At 36.9% G+C, this 25900-nt stretch overlaps 1 protein-coding gene across 9 annotated transcripts in view; it reads left to right on the top strand.

Moving 5' to 3' along the window:
• Nucleotides 1-25900, top strand: part of LNX2 (ligand of numb-protein X 2) — an 82043-nt gene that overhangs the window by 53226 nt on the left and 2917 nt on the right. For 8 of the 9 annotated variants that reach the window (XM_058547909.1, XM_058547913.1, XM_058547911.1 and 5 more), the window contains 7 exons: nucleotides 1994-2241; nucleotides 3428-3630; nucleotides 7649-8005; nucleotides 12972-13112; nucleotides 16583-16760; nucleotides 19336-19567; nucleotides 24510-24668. In XM_058547909.1, the coding sequence (XP_058403892.1) occupies nucleotides 1994-2241; nucleotides 3428-3630; nucleotides 7649-8005; nucleotides 12972-13112; nucleotides 16583-16760; nucleotides 19336-19567; nucleotides 24510-24668 (1518 nt within the window). The remainder of the gene's footprint in view (nucleotides 1-1993; nucleotides 2242-3427; nucleotides 3631-7648; nucleotides 8006-12971; nucleotides 13113-16582; nucleotides 16761-19335; nucleotides 19568-24509; nucleotides 24669-25900) is intronic. The other variant, XM_058547916.1, reaches the window with a different exon arrangement.

The following is a 25900-nucleotide window of genomic DNA, read 5'->3' as shown; positions in this document are numbered from 1 at the left end:
TCTACCTGTTTCTTTACTTAACAGCTTTGTTTTCCTTTTTAAATTTGTTTTTGCATGTTTAATAACTATAAGATAGGCTTTATAGTTACTTAGTTTGTAGGACTTTTTAATTGTTAGCTTGGCTAATTCCCAGGTGTTTGCATCATTTGTGTTTCCTCTTCATTTCCTGCTCCTAGTCCTTTTTTGCCATTAAAGACTAGCTATTGCCCATGTAGATATTTGTGTATGATATATATTTTGAGAATTAAATCTTCACCTATCTTTTTAGTCACTGATATGTTTTATGATCCAGTTTTTGTCTCAATTTTTTATTGAATAAAATATTTTTAAAAACATATTTCTAATTAAATCTGCTTATTTATCAAAAATAACTTTTCAGTGATGTAATTTTCAAAAATATTTGTCTGGCCCTTGGAGAACATTTCCTGGAGTGCTGCACAAGAATGCAGAAAGGAAAATCAGTTGTCCCCCTTCTTAACAAGGTGAAGAGAAAACAAGTAATGAGAAAAAGTTGAATAAAGAAATTTCATAATGATCCTTTTCAAGAACTTGAAATCCAGGACTTAAAATAAATCCTTAGGGGGCCGGCCCTGTGGCATAGCGGTTGAATTTGGCATGCTCCACTTTGGCGGCCCAGGTTCACAGGTCTGGATCCCAGGCACGGACCTACACCACTCATCAACCATGCCGTAGCAGTGACCTACATACAAAATAGAGGAAGACTGGCACAGATGTTAGCTCAGGGCTAATCTTCCTCAAGCAAAAAAAGAGGAAGATTGGCAACGGATGTTAGCTCCGGGCCAAGCTTCTTCAGGAAAAAAAAAAAAAAGTAAATCTTTAATTTGTGAGGGAAAATTTATTACTCTTATAGTTAAAGGATAGCTTTCAGTTTTAATTAGATTTAATCCTATGTTTAATTTTTGTTGAAATTCTAGATTTTTTAAAATATTGTCATTGAATGAAGTCTGCAACCCTTCAGACAGGCGTAAGACTGTTGCTCACCCTACCCAAACTTTCTATACCTTCTTACTCCAACGTGAGAGTAAATGGTGTCTGTAGAGTTGTGTTAGGCTCTAGGAATATGAGTCTGGCTCTCCTTCACTAATCTCCTTTTCCTCCTCCCACTCTTCAAACTGGGCATTATTAGTCACTTTGTCTAATCAAGGTGCCAGATGGAAAAGAACTGGCACCTTAACGTCATTCCTAATATCTGTTGTATAAAGACTTTATTTAAATGTTTAAACAAGCATCTATCTGCCCTTTTTGTTTGCTTAAATAAGTGAAAACAAGCAAGTTAACAGTTCTTATTTCTTGGTGCTTTTGTAAGTTTTGCAAGTACTTGGAATATATTCTTCAAGTTACATAACATATATGTAATTCCACTATTGCCATTCTAATTTTGTAAACTGGGAGATACGTTTTTATCTCTTTCCACGTCTGTCGTACGGTAAGTTATTTGGGCCTTTGCTCTGCTTTCCTGCAAGTGGTAAAGCTTCAAATGTATTGCTACCCACTAACGAGTGAATGTGTAGCATTGGCCAGGAGAGCATAGAGGCATAGTGACACCCAGAGTCTAAGTCAGAACACAGGACTGGTGGAAGAATGCTGATCTCTACTCCTGTGGTTAAGTCGTTTAACCTGTAAAAGGGTTAGGTAATCAGAATTTGAGAGTAATCTTGCAGTATAGAGACAACTATACTGGTGTATATATTTCTGGTACTAGTATACACCTGAATACAATTTTTTATTGAAGTATTTTTTGAGATATAAACCAAACCATTGTTTGTGCCAAAGCCTTGTTTTAAATTTGGCCATGTGGAGTGGTAAGAACTTAGTTTGAGTGGAAATTAAAGTCAGAATTTTGTACTGTTATGGGTACTTCTAGGTGCTTTTTGCATAGAAGCCATTGCCGTTCTTCTGTTGTGGTACAAGCTATTAATCACTTTTTTTTCCTTTCAAATCATTGGGAAACGACCTGATGCTCTCTTTCTAGATGTCCTGGAGCTTCTCATCGGAGAGCTGCCCTAGAGAGAAGGAAAACTAGTAAAACTCAGACAGAGATTGAGAATGAAAATGGAACCACTATAATAGATCTCCCAGGTACCCTATCAGTCGAAACGGACTGTTCAGGGGCAGGCGCAGTGCCCGCCGAGCGGAGCTCGACATCAGCATCTCTCCCCGCGTGGACTGAGGAGCCTGGCCTGGACAACCCTGCTTTTGAGGAGAGCACTGTTGCCGACAGTATGTGCCGCCTATCTCCTCCTCTTGTTTCGCAGCTCTGTTTTCAAATCGGACTTCCTTCCCACTGCTCCCTACTACTCTCCCAACGTGCATTTTTTTCTCTTTAAAAAAATAATTTTATTGAGATATAATTCACATACCACATAATTCACCGTTTTAAGTGTCTAATTCTAATAGATTGCATTTTAGAAACAGAACAGGAATCTTACCCCAGAGGAAGAGGATCCTTCCCCACCCCTCTTCCACTGTAGACCATGAATTCATTAGGCATTAACATGCTTCGTATTGTTTGTTTGTGTGTTCAGAAGCTTGTTGCTTCCTGACTAAGAAATCAAGAACAGCAAAAGTAATACCTCAAATTAAGTGCCTACTCTGTGTCAGGCACTGTGCCAAGCACTTTACATACATTAACTGATTAAATGCCTATAACAATATTAGATTTTTTTTAACAGAGATAAAACTGAGTCTTGAGAAATTAATTGGTCAAGCTCGTGCAGCCAGGAAATGGCTGGATATATATCTCACAGCCAGGCCATGCTCCTGACCATTGCACTCCTCTGGTAGCAGCCCCTAATCTGACTGCACAACCCACTAGGAAATGAATGGAAAGCCTGTGGTCATAGATCTCAAGCATACCTTGATAGTTGGCCCTAGGTATGTACTTTTAAATACAATTTTCTCTTACAAATTCCAAATTATACTACAAATTGAAATTTCCCCTGCCACAGCTACAATCCTTCTTCATCTCCTAAGGCTCAGTTCAAGACTCACCTCTTCTTAGTGCCTGCTATGACTTCTCTCTCAACACCTATGGTGATTATATACCACAGAGTTAGTTTTTCCTTTATACTGCCTTGCATTACTTACAGTTTTGTCATGGTCCTTACTTTCTCTTATCAGTTAGGACAAAATGACATTCTCTTAATATTTCTGTATCAGAAAACTGCATTGTCCCTTGTGATCTGATACACAGTAGCTATTGATTATCTACTGATCACCTTTGGGAGAAGAAATGTTTAGATAATCTTAACATATAGATTTTTTTGTCATTCTCTTTTTCTTATCCAGTGGTATTGCTTAGTTATTAATCTATTAACATAAGATGATTTATTTACCTGAAGATGATCAAAATATAAAACATCGTTTTTCTTTCCATCTGTTTTTCTCTCTCTCATTTTTAACTCAGCAGCTGCGCAACAGCCACTTAGTTTACCAGAAGGCGAAATTACCACCATTGAAATTCACCGGTCTAATCCTTATATTCAGTTAGGAATTAGCATTGTGGGTGGCAATGAAACGCCACTGATTAACATTGTTATCCAGGAAGTCTATCGGGATGGGATAATCGCCAGAGATGGAAGACTCCTTGCTGGAGACCAGATTCTTCAGGTATCAATTTTAATTATTCTGTTAACTTGCATCCTTTTGTTACTGTTCATAAGTTTAAAACTTAGAAAATTGTGGTACTGTGGAACCTGAATTATATATAGGTTAGTTTTGCTGTTTTTATATGCAAAATAGATCACAATTTATCTGTAGTTTCCCCACATACATGGAATGTATTTGTTTCTCCTTACCTTAATTTTCAGTCCCACATGTGACTTAGCACACGGTGCTTCCGCTCTTTAGGCCAGCTAGACTCTCCTGGCTTGGACTCCATGGTTGGCTATTTCAGGGCCACCTCACCCCTGCTGAAATCTTATTATTCCATTGGCTTGATCCCAAGTCCAGTTTTCCCATCTATCTTTTGCCTTCACTATCTACTTTATCCTTCTCTACTATACTGATTACTAAAATCTAGAAAAGGCAAACTGTGCAGCACTCGTTACTTATAATTTATACCATAGAATCTAAGGGAGAATTCAGAAATCATAGCCATCTCTTGTTGGCTCCCTAATGCACTCTCCTCAGCAGTCTAACTCTTCATTAACCATTGATACCGCCTCACCTTCTTTTTCAGAAGATGATCTTTAAGAAGAAATAGCTATTCCCAAAAAAGAACTAGCCTGGGACAAGATGACATTTTATTAGAGGGCGTGTTGAGACTGAGGGAATGGGAATAGTAAGAATTCTACTGTATAGGCCTGGAGTTTATGTGAACACTGGCCTGCATGTTTGAATCACACAAGTGTAGATGATAGCTGAAGCTAAAGAAATGATAACTTCTAGAAGGAGAGAGAAATATTCATAAACAATAAAAAATATTTTCTAGGAACCCAAGCTCAAGGACTCTTTCCTCCTCAATTTCATCGTTCAGTCCTTCACCATGATCTGTTGATGTCTACCCCTTACTTCCATTTTCCCTGCTACCTCTTTAGTCTAGGCCCTCACTGTTTCATATCTAATTTAGTAGAGTACCCCATCACAGATCCCTGCCTCCCAACTCTCCGCTCTTAAATCCAGCATGATCACTGCCAGGTTAATATAGCTGTAACTCTGCTTTCCTTGGGAAGATTTAACTAGAGGATCAAGTCCAGACTGATTAATATTCAAGGTCTTTCATGGTCTCTTATACAGCCTATCATCTTAATTTTAGCTCTTTCTTTTTCAGGCATAGCAATTTGTTCATTTCTTACAATGTTCTAGGCATTGTACTAATTGCTGAGGATACAGTTAAGAGCAAAATACTCTCCCTGTCCTCATGGAGTTTATAATCAACTGGAAGAGCCAAACATACAGTCTTCTTCCTTCCAAACAACGTATTCTACATTCCAACCTGTTCCCATAGTCCTACAGTTTGTTCACCTTCATCCTTAAAGCTTTGCTTAGCCATTCTCGCCTGTTTTGACTTCTCCTTACCTTAATTACTGATAACATTCATTGCTTTTCTCTTCATCACGTGGCACATAAGCACAGTAAATTATTCAAATATACTAGCTTTCCTTTGATGGGGTGATTGCAGCCCCCCCTAATGGTACAGATTATGATACAGGTTTCTCATAGTGCTGTGCATGTAGTAAGTGCTCAGGAAATACTTGCTGAATCAATAAAAGAGTGGATTTGGGTATAACATCCTGTCAGGAACAGCCATCTCCTTTATTAAAACAAAACGCGGAACCTCTAGGATTTTCAGCTCTTGAGAGGACATCTCCAGATGGGAAAAAACAAACCAGGCTACCAGAGCAGCCAGGACTGACCTTCCACTGCAGGTTCCTGCCTTTAGTTTCCACTCCACTTGTATGCTGCCTCTCGCGGTGTATCATCCCGCTTGAACACTTGGCCCCAAATCCTTCCTTCATTGTCCTTCACATGGCTGACACAGACTGAACTTTCAAGCAGTGTTTTATTTTTTACTGAATACTAAGAGGAAACGGGAATACAGGAAGCATAACTAATCCAGCTTATATAAAATCAGGTTTCTGATCCAACCAGAGCTAGCTACTTACTGTATTTACTAGTAAAAGCTAGCTATTTACTGTATTACTGTATTTGCTCTCCTTTTATGACGTTAGTACTCTAGCTGCACGAGGCTGGCACAACTTTGTAGATACCTTATCTGTATTCCTTAGTTCCCAGCTCTTAATCAGACTTTACGTGGAGGAGATCTTAACAGCTGGTTTCCCAACTGCAGCCCCCTGACCAGGAGAGCCAATTGCCCTTTTGTGGAGCTTACATGTGCTCTTTCTTTCTCCCCCTTCTGGCTTTGCTAGCTTTAATTAAGTGTACATTTATTTTTGTGTTTTGTTCTTTGCTACCAATAATGCGCTAGCATTGGGTATTAACATTCTTATACATTTCTCACTCTTTTTCTAAATTTTAAAGGTAAAACAAATGCTTTGTTTTTGTCCGTATTTCTTGGAAAACAATTGAGGTTAAACAATTTTTCAGTTTTGTTTGCTAATATATTTCATCAGTGGGCTTTTTACTCCTCTATTTTGGAGAATTGCTTAGTAACATAACTGAATCATTATACCTCAAATAAAATTAGAGTTATCTGAAATTATTGACTATATTTTTGAGAATTAACTCAAAGCTTTAAATTTACATTGTAGAAATTCCAATGCATTATTATTGTTCATGGAGGCATACATATTAATAACTGTAGTAATGATGATCTTCAATCCAGTTTAATGATTCTAATTGACAAGAAAAGTATGAGCACATAACCTGATCAATGAATTCAAAAAGGTCTCTCCTACTGCGGGCCCTGAATTCTGGTTGGCCTTTAATTGCTGTGCTGGAGCCAGTAAGTAAAGCCACACCCTTTCCCCAAATGTGGAGAAGTATTCATGGTCATTCACAAGTAAACACTTGGAGAGAAGGCTGCTGGGAACTTTTTTCTACCTGGTTATCTCCGACTTTGTATAAGCTGCATAAATAATACAGTGAGCCAATTTGAAAATACCTAGGAGTTGTTAAAATGGTTTATTTATAGACCAAAGAGCTAGCAACCCTATGATTTTATTTTAGTCAACCATATGCAGTAACAGGGTGTGGCTTTGGGTCTCACACATAAATGTATATATATATTCACACACACACACGTACATACATATACGTACATATATCTTATTCTATTCAATAGCCTCGTTGAAAAGGATAACCATATACTCAGGGCCTTTTACTATGCAGCCTTTTGTGCAGTTTGAAGAAGAAAATACTGCTGTTATAAATTACATCAATGTCACTATTAAAAGTAATATGACTTTTAGAACATTATTAAGAATGGGTTTTTTCAGTTTGATCAGTCATCGCTGATTTAGGCATTTTCAATTTTGAAGTCACTATACTTATTTCAAAGTGATAAAGTTTAATAAATAATGTCTGTGAGTATTGCATATATAGTATATATATTACACTTGTGTGCTAAAGAATTAAAGTGAAATTATAATTATCTGCTTTTCTTGAAAGTAAAAGTCACTCATCTAAAATAAGGTTGTGTACTTGGAATGTGCCACTTTGCTTAAAATAAAATTCAGTTTATTTTCTCTAGCTTAAGTGTATTTCATTTGGAAAAGCAAATTTGTAATCCAGTAGAACTTCAGCTTCTGTTCCACTACAACTAGTATTTCATTGGCGCTTGCCATGTGCTGATGGCCTCTGTTCATTTTCATCGTGATCCTATAAAGTAGATGGTAAACACGTTTTACAGATGAGGACACACTCCAACAAGTTCTGTAACTTGCCTGAGGTCGTCCAGTTAGTACATGGCAGAACCAAGGACTCTAATTCAAGACTGTCATTAAAGCCTGTGATCCTAACTACTATTCTCTACTTAATGCTAGTCATTGTAAGTTAATTTTTGGAAGTCTATATTTTAAAATGTCTTTAGAGTGGTTTTCTTTGTAAATAGTGATTGTATATCATTTTCGCAATGTTAGTTTTGTTTGGAAATGTTGTATAAACATTTCTGCAAATTGGGAAAATAAAAGATTGTCATGCTGCAGTCATAATTCTTTTTTTCTAGGTCAACAACTATGATATCAGCAATGTGTCCCATAACTATGCCAGAGCTGTCCTTTCCCAGCCCTGCAGCACACTGCATCTCACTGTGCTTCGAGAGAGACGCTTTGGCAACCGAGCGTACAGCCATTCTGATAGAGAAGAGATTTTCCACGTGGTTCTTCATAAACGGGACTCTGGTGAACAGCTTGGCATTAAACTCGTACGAAGGACTGATGAGCCAGGTGTTTTTATTCTTGACCTGTTGGAAGGCGGGCTGGCTGCACAGGATGGGAGGCTCAACAGCAACGACCGAGTGCTTGCCATCAACGGACATGACCTGAAGCATGGGACACCTGAGCTTGCCGCCCAGATTATTCAGGTAAACTCCTCTGGACATTCATTCCAGGGGCTTAGGCTTCATTACCATGTCTCAGTGTTTGTTTTCATTAGCAAATAACATAAGAATCCAGGGGATGGTTGCTATTTCATTGGAAAATCAAGCATGGCTACCTAAATTCGTCAAAATCCACAATAGTATAACATCATTATGGATAGAATCTTTTCTAAATACTACATAATCATGAACTTTTAGGCTGGCTATTTATAGAGTAAAGGCTCTGCAGATTCACATGCATTTCTCATTTGCTCCCTAGGCTCCACCCAGTACCAGACATAACAGATGGTAGTGTCCACATTCCACAGGGAGAAAAGTTAAGGCTCAAAGGAGCTGTGCTTACCAAGGTTATGACTTACCTGGTCTCTTAACTCCCCTTCTCCACTTCAAGATCCCTAAAAATAGGGGGAAAATCTTTTTTTTTATTAAGAATAACTCATCTCTGTAGTGCAAAGCATTTCAAACACATCATAACATTTGTCTTCACAGTATCCCTGTGAAGTAAATAAGGATAGTCATTATTAGAGAAATCGAATCTTCGGTCTCTGCAGCATGCCATCGCATTTAATGATATGAGTATCTCCTACAGTGTTATAAAAGGGTAACAAAAATGTGTGTTTTTTTAATTAAGTTAGCACAACAAAACACTATAGAGGAAACCAAGTATTAATATAATGGATCATCAGGAATTAAGGTAGGTTTATAGTCATTAAAAATATGTATACTACACAGGATCAAATAATGAAAATTTAAGACTATAAGAGAACCCAAGTCTTAGTCCCCTTTAACTTACTCCTTTTTTTAACTTTTTGGTTCAGTATAGCGTTAAGAAAACATACACACACACTCACCCCAGCCATATTGCACTGAGAGGAGTTTCAGGTATTGGTCTCATTTCATAGACTTGAGGTTTAAAGAAACTGGATGCCTTGAAATTCCCTCGAATCAGAGGCAGCATTAGGACCTTTACCTGTGGATACCAGCCAGCTGCTCCTCTATTGGAAGTTAGTTCATCTTGTAAGAGTGGGTATTGGTGGGATGAAGAGGGGGGAAAAGAAGAGAAGAAAGTTAATCCATTCACGGGATCTGTTAAAGGAAACAAGAGAGTTGAGTGGACTCTATGAAGTGAAAATTCAGATCAGTAAGATAGAAAGAGAAATTGATTGACTATATATATTTCAGGCAATGTTAAAATACTCTAATTCCTAAGTAGATGGTCCTCACTAAATTTCTAACCCAAATGTGGAAAATATAGATACACAGGTAGAAAATATACTTAAAAATTTTCATGATAATATATCATATTTTGCCTTTTTTTTTTTTTTTTTTTTGTGAGGAAGATTCGCCCTGAGCTAACATCTGTTGCCAATCTTCCCCTTTTTGCTGAGGAAGATTTACCCTGAGCTAACATCTGTGCCCATCCTCCTCTATTTTGTATGTGGGATGCCCCCATAGCATGGCTTGATGGGTGGTGTGTAGGTCCACACCTGGGATCTGAACCTGCAAAACCCCTGGGCTGCCAAAGTGGAGTACACGAACTTAACCACTACGCCACCAGGCTAGCCTCCGTATTAGGATTTTTATAATCCAAATAGTTAAATTAGTTGCATCATATTTTGTGCTGTAATTTTAACCAAACTATAAAAAACTGAAGCTATTCAATTGAAGTTTCTTTTTGAAAAAAATTAAATGTCTTACTGATTTTGGATTATAAAAATAACATGTACTCCATATCTAAAAAGAATACTGAAGACAAACTATAGAAAATAAAGAAATTAAAATCACATTCAGTCTAAATACCCCAACACAACATTAATATTTTGGAGAACATGGTTACAAACAGTTTTGTGTGTATGTGTATAGACAAATAGGTACTCATGCACTTATCTTATAAATTCTGAGTTTGCAACTTTTTCTTTATGTCAGCAGTATGTTGTAGACTTCTTACCGTCAAAATAAGTATAGATTCACATCATGATTTATAATAGCAGTATAGTAGGCATGTTGTACTACAACTTATTTAATCATTCCCTATTGACAGACTTTCATGTTTTGGTTTTTTGTTGTTGTTGTTTTTCCTATCTTTTTTTTTTATTGTCAAATTTTTGTTGTACATTATTGTTTGTCAGTCACCATATAAATGCATGCCTCCACCCCTTGTGCCCACCCCCCACCTCCTTTGCCTCTGGTAACCACCAAACAGTTCTGTCTGTCCATGTGTTGGTTTATCTTCCACATATGAGTGAAATCATGCAGTGTTTGTCTTTCTCTTTCTGGCTTATTTCGCTGAACATAATACCCTCCAGGTCCATCCACGTTGTTGTAAATGGGACGATTTTGTCTTTTTTTATGGCTGAGTAGTATTCCATGGTATATATGTACCACATCTTCTTTATCCAATCATCAGTTGAGGGAGACTTGGGTTGCTTCCATGTCTTGGTCATGTTTTGTTTTTAAGTTTAAGACATTTTGCTCAACTTCCCTCCAGAAAATCAGATCATACCAATTTATCTCCCAGCAATAGAGCATGCCACTTGCTTATGAATTAAGGGTATTGTCATTTGGGTATCTTGCATTTTTCAAATCTTGACATGAACAAAACTTTTTGCTATATTTGAAACCCTGACGTGTTAGATGTGCACTCTGTTTAAAGTTAGCCTAAACCCAAATGTTGTTCTATAATTTAAATCTTAAATGCCCACTTTGAGCACATGCACAGAATTTTGTCTTTCAGAAAATCTAGAAAGATCAAGGATTTGTTTCTCTTAATAGGTTTGCATAAGCAGGGGTTTTCCAGTAAAGTTGAAATACTGATTATGGAGTATTTGGTGGTTATGAGGTGTTAAGTAATGAAAATGATTCTGTACTTTGAAATAAAGCCACAAAGGGAGTACCCACCACCTCACACTGTGCAATCTAATAATGTGAAGTGTCAGAATTTTAATTACCAGGATATTAAACATTCTACTTCTATATTTACCCTTTAGATCAAATTCCTAGAGTCTGTGCTTTGGGAGTCTGGCCCGTATGTTAGGTGTTATTCTTTCAGTTATTTTGAAGAACTTGTCTGAAACTATTTAGTTTAATAAAATGCTTGAATAAGCAAAGGCTTTTTAGTAGAGCATTAAAATTGGTGAACACTTATTTTTCAATTTAAGAACTGAAAATAATACAGTGCTGTATGTCAATTATATTTCAATAAAACTGGGAAAAGCAAGAACTAGTGATTTCTTAACATTATTAACTATAGTTATAGGAGAGGTCCCCACTTTCTACCCCAATTCCTTGAAAGCAGGCTATCATATTTTCCCATAAGAATAATAATAAAATTGGAAATTGCAGTCATGACCAAGAGTCAGCATCAAATAAATCAGGCCTGTACATTAAAAGCAAAGATAAAATAACTTTTAAAAATATGATAGATGTGGGGGCCGGCCCCGTGGCTTAGCGGTTAAGTGCGTGGGCTCCGCTGCTGGCGGCCCGGGTTCAGATCCCGGGCGTGCACCGACACACCGCTTGTCAAGCCATGCTGTGGCAGCGTCCCATGTAAAGTAGAGGAAGATAGGCACGGATGTTAGCCCAGGGCCAGTCTTCCTCAGCAAAAAAAGAGGAGGATTAGCATGGATGTTAGCTCAGGGCTGATCTTCCTCACAAAAAAAAATATGTATATATATAATAGATGTGAATCTATGTTTAAAATATAGATATGTAGATACAGATAAAGGGCCTCTAAATTTAAAATGATAGTCATGAACTTCTAAAATAATTTAACATAACTGTTAAGTAGGTGTGTGTGTGGATGTGTATTACACACACACAATATATAAATACTAATCTTGCTATACAGGATCTCTATAATCATTCTTTTTAGGACTGTTTAAGCTGATGTCCTATTTTTGAATCAAACTTATAGCAAGCAGAAACAAGGCTGTGCATAGTTCCATTGGTTATTACTTCCAAGCCACCATGAAATTTATTTAATGGATTTTAATCAAGTTTTGAATCAGTTCTTCCTTTTATCTTCTTTCCTTTGCTCTCTCCCTCACAATGGCAAGGCCAATCTTTTTTTTTTTTTTTTTTTTTTGAGGAAGATCAGCCCTGAGCTAACATCCGTGCTAATCCTCCTCTTTTTTTTTGCTGAGGAAGACCAGCTCTGAGCTAACATCTATTGCCAATCCTCCTCCCCCCCCCCCCAAAGCCCCAGTAGATAGTTGTATGTCATAGTTGCACATCCTTCTAGTTGCTGTATGTGGGACACGGCCTCAGCCGGAGAAGCGGTGCGTCGGTGCACGCCCAGGATCCGAACCTGGGCCGCCAGTAGCGGATTGCACACACTTAACTGCTAAGCCACAGGGCCTAAGCCTTGGCCGGCCCAGCCAAGGCCAGTCTTGAAGGGGCAAAGAAGTATGAAAGTTACTCTTCAAGAAATCGTGGGAAGATGAGAACACGAGAAGTTTGACTGCTTTGCCTTGGTTATTTTGGAGGCGGGATTGGGGAGGGCATGTCCAAGAGAGGGTATGTGTGTAATTTTAACTGCAGAAGTTTTAAAATATTAGCTCATTGGGCCGGCCCCGTGGCTTAGCGGTTAAGTGCACGCGCTCCGCTTCTGGCGGCCCGGGTTCGGATCCCGGGCGCGCACCGACACACCGCTTCTCCGGCCATGCTGAGGCCGCGTCCCACATACAGCAACTAGAAGGATGTGCAACTACGACATACAACTACCTACTGGGGCTTTGGGGAAAAATAAATAAATAAATAAAATTATTAAAAAAATAAAATATTAGCTCATGAAATGAACTCCCTTCTTCCCCACCACTAGGTGCTTGCAGTCACTACACAGGCAAGGCTTTGGTATAATTCTGAGAAGTGCATTGAAAATCACCCTGCCTATAATTTTTTAAATGAGAATCATCGTTAATGACTGGTGGTAATGTATGTGTGTTTTCTCCAGGCTAGTGGAGAGAGGGTGAATTTAACAATTGCTAGACCAGGGAAACCTCAGCCTGGTAACACTATGCGAGAAGCGGGAACTCAGAGCAGCAGCCAGCACCACGCACAGCCACTGTATCACAGCAGACCCAGCTCACATAAGGTGAGATGTTTTTGTTAGTGTTTTTTATTTCATCCACCCTCAAAGGATCATTGTTACAAGCTGGTAAGATTTAAATGAGGGCTGTTATTCTGTTGGAAAAGGTGATCATAGGTGTTTGGGTGTGAAATGTGTAAGTTTTGCTACCTTAGAGAGTGACTGTATTGTCTCAGTTCCTCAGCCAATAGAGAGAGTTTCTTAGTGAGGAAGGTCCCTCTGCCAGGTGAGATGTGTTTGATCTTCCAGAAAAATCTTCTGTTTATTTAGTCCTACTTGAAAGTGGGATTTATTGGGTTGCTCATTTAAATATAACAGTTGGTTTGTATGATTGAAAAAGCATAATGAAGATAATGATGGACAAGTCTATACTTAGCAGTTGGGCAGGTTGCCTACAACAACAGAATTAGATATGTGAATATTAAACATAAATAATAAATTTTGATAGGTACATGTATAGCATATTTCCTTTTATGTTATAGCTTATAGGAATAGTACCCTAAATCATTTAAAATTCCCATGTGTTGAGTTTTTTTACTGCTTCTTCAATATTTCACTGGTTTTATATTTTCCTAGGTCATTTATCTGTGCTGAGAATTTTGATACTGTCTCACTTTAATTGCAGAAATCAAAAAACAGTGGTACTTTACTGCATTCTTGTTATTATTTACTTCATTTGATGTTTTATTTGAACTCAATTTCTGGTAGGCTAGGATTTTTAAAACAATGATGTTCACCTATGTGAAAATATAAGCTAAATATGAGCTTCCAAAGTCATTCTCCTTAAGTAAAATTAAATTGCTTTACTAAACAAAAACTTATCTATCAGTCTGCTTAAAAATGATAGGAAGTTTCCTATGTGCTAAAATGGCTTCTTAATGTAAGTACAGTATTTGAGAGAAAATTACGTTTGAAATGTTGCAGGTACCCTAAGAAAGCACCGCTTAAAGGCACAAGTATTTTTGGCCCATCAGGTTTATCTGGTTTTCTCAGCTTAAGTACAGACTTGTCACTAGTCTTTGGTTTAGTTAATACTTACAAGAAATTATAACGACAGATTTGTTCTCATTTCTCAACAAAAACCAAAATGTATGAAGGAAACCTATAATTTTGCCTTCATAATGATGACTGTGAAAAAGGAATTATTGTTTTGAATAGGAATTTTGAATAGGAGTTGTTTCATATAGCTTGTCCTTGCTTTACAAGTTATATATATATATATATTCCTAAAGAATTGTAATGTAAGGCAAAAGTTGATTATTGAATCTTTTATGTCATTAAATTCTACAATAATTTAAGATAGGAGTGTCTGTGACAACATTGTAATTTTAAGATAATTTTAAAAACTACTTAATCATTCCAACATTCATATAGAGAACTCTGCTTATTTCATTTGTTTGTTTGTTTTGGGCACATATATTTTTCTCTCTTAACTCTAATTCTTATTCTCTTTAATTTTTTGTAACAATGTTTTAAATAGGAATACTGAATTTATTCTTATACTAGGTGCTCTACAAACCTGGTTGGTTAGAACAACCACAAGAAATGTACTTTTAAGTGTTAATTTAGCTATTTACTATTAACATACTGCATTTGTTATGTCAAATCCTGATTTAGAAAAATAAAGGGCTTTTGGGGAAAACAAACACACAAATTTACCAAAACAACCAGTTCAGACGATTATAATCATTGTTAAAAATCAAAGTATACATTAGTCTACTACTAAGCATCTAAGTAGCTGCTTGGATAGACATTCATGTGGTGTTGAACCCTTAGAAGTTTCCTTGAAGCATACCAAGTATAAGCTTTGAAGTTTGGTTTGGTTCCTGAGGAGAAAAATGCATACATCTCAGCCATCTAGGGGGATGAAACAACCAGCCTTAACTGATTAAATACCTGAGAGCCAAAACTGCTTAAATAAATATACTCAAGACTGAGTTTACATGAGTTGTCTTCATAATAAAGTGGTTTTTGCCCAATTTTGAAGGATACTAACATTGATTTCATACCTTTAGATAGGAGACCGCCTGAAGACGTTTACAAGTTTTCTACTAGGTCATAACATTTTCTAGGAATGCTAGTTCCCTTAATAACATTTCAAGAATACATGGATTCCAGGAGCAGAGAAAGGGAGATGGGCCTGGAACTCCAGGGCCTGATTAACAGATACGTACATCTTAACTCTTTAAAATAATGTCACTAGAGGAAATGTTATAATTCTGTAAATATAATTTATATGTTTCTATTGTTGATATTGTAATAATGTTAATATTTATCTTGTTATCTACAACATTTTCTTATAGTTGATAAATGTTGGAAACCTTTTGAGCTATTAGCTTCCACTATTACACTTAATGGGATAGCACCTGAGTGGTGCGGTCATATAAACAATATATATACATGGTGCATCATACTATACGTACATGTGTAAAACATATATTAATATATATTATTATTATTATTATTATTGGACTTGCATCCATTCAAATCCCAGTGTAGTCACTTATAGTTGTATGACTTGGGCCAAGTTACATGACCTCTCTAAAGTTGTTTCCTCATCTGTAGAATGGAGCCAATAATAATATTTACTATCAGGACCATTGTGAAGATTAAATGAAATAACGTATGTAAAGCCATTAGCTTTGCACATAACGTGCCTTCAATAAATGTTAGTTATTATTGTTATTTTAATATTAATATTGCATATGTACACCTTGTTTTTTATTGAATTCTAATTCAAAAGAAAAGTGATGTTTAAAATTCTCTTTTCCTTACTTCCAGGAATGCCTCAGTAATAAGTAGCAGTAACAAATGTCAGTAAAAATAGCTTTTCCCTGAGAATATAGTTTGTTGGGAATTTATTTCTCTGTTATTAACTTATTCAAAAATTCAGTTCTCATCCTTTTAGCTTTTCATGAAGGTTTTGAAAGTAGATTTGCACCTGCTTCATGATTGAGTACTCTGATAATCCTTGTCAGTAAGAATCAGAAGATACATCTGTAGCTTTTTCTGGCAGTTAGTAAAATCCACACTTTACTTTTATACTACTCTGTCAACTTTTCTTTCAAAGAACAGAGGAGAAAGATGGAAGTAAAATTAATTGGCTTGTCTTCAGAATTTTAAAATTCAAATGCATTATTTACTTTTATAGACTTGATCATATTTTGGAGCTCAGGATAAATATACAAATGATGTGCTTATTTTACTTTGACTTCAATATGTCAAGAGTCCTGAGTTTTTTCAGTTCCATAAATTGTTACATGAAAATATAGTAGTCCAAAGTTTGACAATGTGATCCACAGTGTTCAGTGTACTGTTTGTACCTATGAAGAACTATGTATTACTTTCAGTTCTATACTAAGTGATTTTAAAAAATGACTTTATAATTGCCGCATAAGTTTTTACTTTAGTTTAAGCTGTCTTTACTTCAACTATATATTATTCATTATCCAATAAATTTTTCCTCTGATGTTTAGGATCTTACCCAGTGTGTTACATGCCAGGAAAAACACATCACTGTAAAGAAGGAACCACATGAGTCCCTTGGAATGACAGTAGCTGGGGGCAGAGGAAGTAAGAGTGGTGAATTGCCCATCTTTGTGACTAGTGTGCCACCTCATGGCTGCCTTGCCCGCGATGGCAGAATCAAGAGAGGTAAGATTGGATCTTAAACAATTTCACCACATCTTCTCCCTGGATTCAACTCACATTTTTAAAGATAAAGACTATCTACAAAGTTTTCTATTAAACATGGCTTTTTTAAATCCTCTAAAATGTCCCTTGCATATGTAAGCATAAAGCCTCTCTGTAAGGTTAGAAAAATGCTTACTGTAAAGGGAAACTGCTAAAGCTTGATAATGGTTCCATTACTCTCTAACAGTTACTTAGACTATTGGATTATTTTATGTTGGAAAAGACCCTGTAAGAGACTTATGCTTCCAGCATTATGGCAGACTAGATACTCTGAAGGATCATCTCACCAAAGTACAGATGTTGCTTATAATAAAGTGTCTGTGTGGGAGGAGGCTCACGGAGGAGGTGGAGCAGAAGACAGACTTAATAAAAAGATAGTGGTTTTAGGGATAAACTCTTTCACAATTTCACATTCCCCTTCAATACTATATAATTTGCATAGGTGGAGGTGGTAGTGGTAAAAATAGCATTCTCCATACACTTGGTTTGTTCATATGGAAAAGTGAGTCTTAAAGGCTATTTTTCCAAGAATGAAGTTGGATCCCTATCTCACACTATGTACAAAAATTAACTTAATAATGGATCCGAGACCTAAATATAAGAGCTAAAACTTCTAGAAGAAAACAGAAGTGTAAATCCTCAGGACCTTGGATTAGGTGATGATTTTAGTCAAGGATTATCTTAGATATGACGCCAAAAACACAAGCAACAAGAATAAAAAAAATAGATAAACTAGACTTCATCAAATTACAAATTTTTGTGCTGCAAAGGACACCACCATGAAAGTGAAAAAATAACCCACAAAATGGGAGATAATATTTGCAAATTATATATCTGATGAGGGACTTGTATCCAGAGTACATATAGAACTCTTACAATTCAATAATAAAAAAGACAACCCAATTTAAAAATAAGCAAAGGATCTCAATAGACATTTCTCCAAAGAAGATATACAGATGGCCAATAAGCACCTGAAAAGAGGCTCAGTGTCCTTAGTTATTAGGAAAATGCAAATCAAAATGACTTCACACCCACTAGGATGAATATAATAAAAAAGACAGACAATAACAAACATTGGCAAGGATGTAGAGAAATTGAAACTCTCATACGTTGCCAGTGGGAATGGAAAATGGTACAACTGTTTTTGGAAAACAGTTTAGCAGTTCCTCAAAAAGTTAAACATAGAGCCATATGACCCAGCAATTCCATTCCTAGAGAAATGAAAACACATGTCCACACAAAAACTTGTACGTGATGGTTTATAGCAGTATTTTTCATAATAGCCAAAAAGTGGAAACAACTCAACTAGTGAATGGATCAGCAAAATGTGGTATATCCCTACAATGGAATATTATTTGGCCATAAAAAGAAATGAAGTGTTGATACCAGCTACACTATGGATGCAGTTTGAAAGCATTATGCTAAGTGAAAGAAGCCACTCACAAAAGACCACGTATGATTCCATTTACATGAAATGTCCAGAATAGGCAAATTTATAGAGATAGAAAGTAGATTAGTGGTTGCTTAGGGCTAGGGGAAGGGAAGTGACCATTAATAGGTACAGGGTTTTTGGGGGGTGATAAAAATGTTCTAAAAATGATGTGTGATGGTTGTACAATTCTGTTAACTATATTAAAAACCATAAAATTGTATACTTTGAATGAATTGAATGGTATGTGAATTATAGCTTAATTAGACTGCTATTTAAAAAAATTTTTATTTGTCCAATTGTGGAATTTGAGGTCATTTTATGTACTTCTTGTTATTTTATTTGTTCTGTTTTCTACAATGAGAATGTTTGCTTTAATAATCTGAAAAATAAATGATGAATTGGGAGAGGAGGATTTTCTGTAGGCTTTCTTAGTACAAATGTTTGTGCTTCCTACAAAACTAATCCTTTCCTTCCTAACCTTTTATATAATCCTCATTGCCCTTTTTTATTATATTACTTGGCAGAGCAAAACACTTTTTTCTTCCTTAAGCAAGAGAAGATGTTCAAATCACAAGTTTTATTTCTTTGTGTAGGCCCAAGAATATCTTGTCTTTACATATTCTGATATGTTTGCACTGGGTAAACTATGTAAGGCTGACTTTTATGTATAAAACTGTGTAAATATAAAATAGAATATATCAAAAATTTTTTTCTAAGAGCAAAGGATCAAATCATTTTAGAATAGGAAAGAACTCTAGAAATCACTCGAGCTCAAAGAAGAGAAATGAACCTGGCCAGGGTCTTTACACAGCTAAACCAGGGCTGATGGTTTGCACTTCCAATTGAATCACAGGGCCTCAAGCCACACTTTTTCCTATATATTATGAAATTATTTTAAATTTTTGAATTATTTTGGAATGTTTTCCATGAATTGGATTTATCCTCAGTATTACAAAAATTACAAAGAAGTAAAAAATGGTCTTTCACCTTATCTCACCTGAATTATTGGAACTACCTTTGTTGATTAGTTTACAGATAATAGGATTTACAGGGAAATAATCACTTGGTAGCTCAGCTCATTTTTCTTGTTCTTCATTTGAACAGGTGATATATTGTTGAATATCAATGGCATTGATTTGACCAATTTAAGTCACAGTGAGGCTGTTGCTATGCTGAAAGCCAGTGCTGCGTCCCCCGCTGTTGCCCTGAAAGCACTTGAGGTCCAGATTGTTGAGGAGGCAGCCCAGACCTCGGATGAGCAGCCCAACACCTTCAGTGAGAATGAGTATGATGCCAGTTGGTCCCCATCATGGGTCATGTGGCTTGGGCTTCCAAGGTACTGATAGCTTTGTTGTTTTATAGAATAATCATAATTATAACCTCTATTAGTGTGTAACACAGTAAATTCACTCATTGAGGGGAAAAAAGGCTTTGGTTAGATAAAAGGAGCAAGATCAAATCAAGTTATAAAAGAAAATGGTAATTTTTCTTTCTTAGATTATATTTAAAAAGGTAAATTTAATAATAAGAACTAAGGGCTGGCCCCGTGGCTTAGCGGTTAAGTGCGCGCGCTCCACTGCTGGCGGCCCGGGTTCAGATCCCGGGCGCGTACCAACGCACCGCTTCTCCGGCCATGCTGAGGCCGCGTCCCACATACAGCAACTAGAAGGATGTGTAGCTATGACATACAACTATCTACTGGGGCTTTGGGGGAAAAAATAAATAAATAAATAAAATTATAAAAATAAATAAAAAAATAATAAGAACTAAGCTAAAGACTTATATCTGTTTATAAAAATACATAAAGCCATTCTGTCCATTCCTATTAAGGCTCTTAAGTGGGATAGCCTTGAGTTTGGATGTTCAGTCTCTTTTTTTTTTTTCAATTTTGGAAATATTTATTTTATTTTTACAGATAAAGTCAGGGTGGCAAATCCTTTTGAAAATCCACCCACAACCAAACAAACTTCTGAAAAGTGGGAAAACAGTTTGTTCCCAAGAAAATCTCTTACTTGAATCAAATTCAATATTAAGAATATCTCCAGATGAATACTTTAGTTGCAGAGCACTGAGGGTCTCCTGAACTTTTTTTTTTTTTTTGATTTTTATTGATATTTTAATGGTTTCTAACATTGTGAAATTTTGGGTTGTACATTTTTGTTTGTCCATCACCCCATATATGACTCCCTTCACCCCTTGTGCCCACCCCCCACCCCCACTTCCCGGGTAACCACAGTCCAGTTTTCTCTGTCCATGTGTTGGTTTATATTCCACATATGAGTGAGATCATACAGTGTTTGTCTTTCTCTTTCTGGCTTATTTCACTTAACATAATACGCTCCAGGCCCATCCATGTTGTTGCAAATGGGACGATTTTGTCTTTTTTTATGGCTGAGTAGTATTCCATTGTATATATATACCACATTTTCTTAATCCAGTCGTCAGTCGAGGGACACTTAGGTTGCTTCCACTTCTTGGCTATGGTGAATAATGCTGCAATGAACATAGGGGTGCATAAGCCTCTTTGGATTGTTGATTTCAGGTGCGTTGGATAGATTCCCAGTAGTGGGATGGCTGGATCATAGGGCATCTCTATTTTTAATTCTTTGAGGAATCTCCATACCGTTTTCCATAGAGGCTGCACCAATTTGCATTCCCACCAGCTGTGTATGAGGGTTCCTGTTTCTCCACATCCTCTCCAACATTTGTTGTTTTTTGTCTTGGTGATTATAGCCATTCTAACGGGCGTGAGGTGGTATCTTAGTGTTGTTTTGATTTGCATTTCCCTGATGATTAGTGATGTTGAGCATCTTTTCATGTGCCTATTGGCCATCTGTATATCTTCCTTGGAGAAGTGTCTGTTCATTTCCTCTGCCCATTTTTTGATCGGGTTGTTTGTTTTTTTGTTGTTCAATTGTGTGAGTTCTTTATATATTATGGAGATCAACCCCTTGTCAGATGTATGTTTTGCAAATATTCTCTCCCAGCTGGTTGGTTGTTTGTTCATCTTGATTCTGATTTCATTTGTCTTATAAAAGCTCTTTAGTCTGATAAAGTCCCACTTGTTTATTTTTTCTTTAGTTTCCCTAGTCTGGGTAGGCATGTCATCCGAAAAGATTCCTTTAAACCCAATGTCAAATAGTGTGTTGCCTATATTTTCTTCTATGAGTTTTATAGTTTCAGGTCTCACCTTCAGGTCTTTGATCCATTTTGAGTTAATTTTTGTGAATAGCGATAGCACATGGTCCACTTTCATTCTTTTGCATGTGGATGTCCAGTTTTCCCAACACCATTTATTGAAGAGACTTTCCTTTCTCCATTGCATGTCCTTAGCACCTTTGTCGAAAATTAGCTGTCCTGGATGTTCAGTCTCTTGTTCAGAAAAGCTGTCATTTACCAGCATTCATTCTGATACGTGCTGAGACTCACGTGCATTTTTCACCAAAAAAGCCAAGCAAAGCATGGAGCCGTTCCCTATCCCAGAAGACCTGCTAAAAGTCCTTTCTTAATCCTTTTAACTCTCTCCTAAAAGGCAGGGTATAAAACTGAATTTTTATTGGACATATGAGTCTGTAAGACATATCCTGGTGTTCAAGAGTAGCTGCTCCTGACTGTGTGAAGAGTTCGCTGCTTCACGACTGACAGGCCAGCCAAGACGTTCTGAAGTTGATCACTGTCTGGTCATGAAAGCATTTGGAACCTCCAGATGATTGTTGTGCAATTTGATATTGAGATAGGAAGAATGTGTATTACCATCTTTGTTTCCAAGTCAGTTTAGATTCTTAATGTATATAAGAATCCTAAAACTGAACTATGATGAAACATTTTGACTCTTAACAAAATATGAAAATTACTGATTCTTTAAAATAAAAATAAACAATAAGAATGTGTCAGTTTAGGAGGACAAAAGTAAAGGGGCACATATGTATGATGACAGATGGAAACTACACTTTTGGTGATGAACACGATGCAATCTATACAGAAGCTGAAATATGATGATATACACCTGAAATTTACATAATGTTATAAACCAGTGTGACTTCAATAAACTAAAAAATAAATAAAAAGCCAGATAACTAGCTAACTAAATAAAGATCTCACTTGAATTCAGTTCAGCATGAGAATAATAAAAAAAAAGAATGTGCCAGTTTCTGAGCCAGCTAGCTTCATTTGGAATAAATTTGTAATAATAACTGGAATTTGCATAGTGCTGTATGGTTTATAAAGTACTTTCACATAAAGAATAACAGAAAAAGCAAGGATAATATTGGATTTCATTTGTTGATAATCTAACTTGCATACTTGCCTACTTGGTTAAAAAAACACTAAAAAGGCACAAAACCAATAGAATTCATGTCTTAGGGACCTGTTTGGACCTTGTATTTGGACCTTGTGGAGAGAGATTTTTTAATGACAAAGATGATTTAACTACTTCATATCTGTTTATTCCATGCACCAAAACAGATTAATTTTTCCCTCTGAAAAGTCAACATAGAATTAAATGGTTGCTCTTAAACTCTATAGACATACTATCTAAATTGTGAGGTTTTGGCCATCAGGGAGAACCTCACAGATCTTGGTCAGTACTCAGCCTGATACTTTGACCGGTCAGTTTAAACCTAGAATGTCAGAAAGGGCCCTTCATACCTGGTGGGTGATGCTGTCTCCTCATGCTGTGCAGTTGCCGAGCAGGTCCACACCACTGCTGATGGACAGGTGGTGACCAGCGATGTCCTGGAGAAATGCTCTGGCGCTGGTGCTTCCTTTCGTTTTCCTATCTGTTATTCCAGTCTAATTTCAAGGATCAGCATTTTTACCTGTTGTGTTCAGAGCGTTTTCTGGTGTGCCAGGAAGAATAACAGAGGTTTTAGAGGAGAAATATATAGAATAGTAAAATCTATTTTTGAGCCCACCTGTATCAAAAGAATACCTGTCAATAAAAGGTCACTCTTCTGTGGATTCTTGGAGGTCTTTAGTGTATGCAAACCTGTATTCAACACGCCTTTGTCAGAAGGGCCGCTGCTCTGTGGGTGCAGGCGGCCCCTTTAGGCAGGTTTCACACCACATAGGGTAGCCACTCTGCCTTTCCTGAAGAGGGAGGTTCTTCCACTGCAGTCTGTTGGGGATGTGCCAGACAACTGTTTGCTTGTTTTGTTTTGTTTGTTTTTTGCAGAAGATTCGAGTAATGAGAATAACCTACACTGCCCTAAAAAACCAGGCCAATGCATGGGACCCTGCTCCATCCCAGAAGCCCTTTTAAAAGCCCTTATGCGTAAACTCAGAAACTAGACCAGATTGGAAGTTCTAGCATATTGTAGATCACTTTATAGAATTGGCTTCATTAAAAAATCCTTTTTAATAGATTAAAAACAGGAAGCTTTATCTTAGATGCCTCCATATCCAATTTCACCTAAAAATGAAAGACATTTCTTTTTTATAAAGAGATAATTCTTTTCTATATCATTTAGGGTTTGTTTGGTGTGTTTTTTTCTATTTTTATTTTTAAGTTTTTACTCACTGCTTGTTCCCAAATCCATAGGTTGGTGGAAGCGTAAGCAGAATTTTTTCTCCCTCTGTAGACAGCATCCTCCAAACTGGCAGTAGCATTTTAACTGTAGCATCTTAATGTCCAGTATATACAAAGGGTGAGGGGATTTTGTTTTCGTTAGTGTTTTCCAGATTGAGTTCCCTATTTTGTCAATTACAGTCTCCCTTAAAATGAAAGCATTCTAAGTAAAGGAGGAAAGAATAACAACTCCTCATGTAGATTAAAAAGAGAAATTGTTATCGTACATTTTTTTGAAGCTGCACTATTGCTCACTTTCTTCTTTCATTTGAGTGCTCAAATCAGCAGTACTAGACCCCTTTTGTACCACTTTTTTGTAGATACAAATTTTGAAGATAGAAATGGATATCAGAATTGAGGACCTGTTGACAGTGCAGTGAGCAAATACAGGCGCAGAACCACTTTATACAAATTTCTGAGGTGTAACTTGTAACGAAGTTTATTTAAGACCTCTCTGTATGTGTGTTTGTCTTCACTTGGGAAAAGAAGACTGAAAAAAGTTGAAGAAATTCTAGTCTACTTAGGACTGCATCTGTGCTAGAAAATGAGTCCTCAAAACAATACACTCAGAAGGAAATAAAGTAGCCCTTTTTCTTTTCCCAACAGTGATAAATATAACATGTACGGTATGGAGTTATACAAAGATGAACAGGCTATAAAAGCCTCCACATTAATTTTTAAATTTTTTCTTGATTTTTATATTTGTTTATAGTGCCCTTCATAGCTGCCATGATATAGTTTTACGAAGAAGCTACTTGGGAAGTTGGGGCTTTAGTATTGTTGGTGGATATGAAGAGAACCACACCAATCAGCCTTTCTTCATTAAAACTATTGTCTTGGGAACTCCTGCTTATTATGATGGAAGATTAAAGTGAGTCTTATTATACTTTATATATTATGATGCACACGATCTAGACCAGGGGTCAGCTCCAAATTTAGCCTGTTGTCTGTTCTTGTAAATAAAGTTGTACTGGAACATGGCCACCCTCGCTTGCTGACGTGCTGCCCATGGCTGCTGCTGAGCTGCAGTGTCAGAGTTGAGTCGCTGTGGGCAGAGACCGTGTGGTTCACAAACCCTAAAATAACTATTTACCACCTGGCCCTTTACAGAAAAAATTTGCCAACCCTGGTCTAGACTGAAGCGTTACCTTTACCATCTTGCCACTCATAGTTATATTTTGTTACTCTAATGACAGGAACTGAACCTGAGTCATTTGATTGGACACATTGTGATGTGACAACTGGCTCTGAGCAATTTTTCCACTCAACCCACTCAGGTCCAGTCCTATCATTAGATGACTCTGCATTATTTTTCTCCACGGCACTTGTGTCTACCTAACATTATATCTGTGCAAGCTGCACGAGGAAGGGATTTTGTTGCATTTATTGTTATATCCCTAGCAGCCATAACAGTGCCTTGCATTTATAATAAGGTCTCAATATATGTTTGATGAATGAGTGTGTGATAGCTTACAGCGTGCTGGGCGCAGTGCTAAGTGCTGTGCGTGTGTAATTGAATCTTCCTAACAACGCTGTGAGGTGAGTGTTGTTGTTATTCCTGTTTTACACACAAAGTAATAAGGCTTGGAAAGGTTAAGAAACTCGCCCACAATCAAATAGCTAAAAGTGGTTGATTGCGATTCAAACCCAGAGCCTTTGCCATTAACCACTCTGCTAGTTGCCACCACTGGGCAGAAAATACTCAGCCTACGTGCAGCCTCTCTACTTTTCCAAAGCTCAGGCTCTGGGAGAAGAAAGAGCTATTATATACAGAGATTATACGAGCAGAGAGGAGAGATGGGTGATTGTGACTTCATAGGGCCTAGTTTTTGAGAAAAGAAGCAGTTCTTAAAAAGTAAATGTTGACATACTAGACAGAATGCTGCAAAAATGAAGAGTTTACACTGTTTGCAAAGAGAAAGTAACATCTAAATAATACTGTGAAAAATTGATCAGGGTTAGTATGTTCCAGATCAGTCTTATGTTGACAAAGATGGGGGAAAAAAAATCATCATTTTAAGAGGAAAGAATAGGGGGGAAGTAAATTAACCATTCCCTTAGCTAAGTTACACAACCAGGCTGGGTCTCGGTTAATTAGTTTAT

This window comes from Diceros bicornis, chromosome 9 (genome assembly GCF_020826845.1).
Source record: "Diceros bicornis minor isolate mBicDic1 chromosome 9, mDicBic1.mat.cur, whole genome shotgun sequence".
Classification (NCBI taxonomy): domain Eukaryota; kingdom Metazoa; phylum Chordata; class Mammalia; order Perissodactyla; family Rhinocerotidae; genus Diceros; species Diceros bicornis.
The sequence above is the reverse complement of the archived record's forward strand: the minus strand, read 5'-3'. Positions and strand labels throughout refer to the sequence as shown.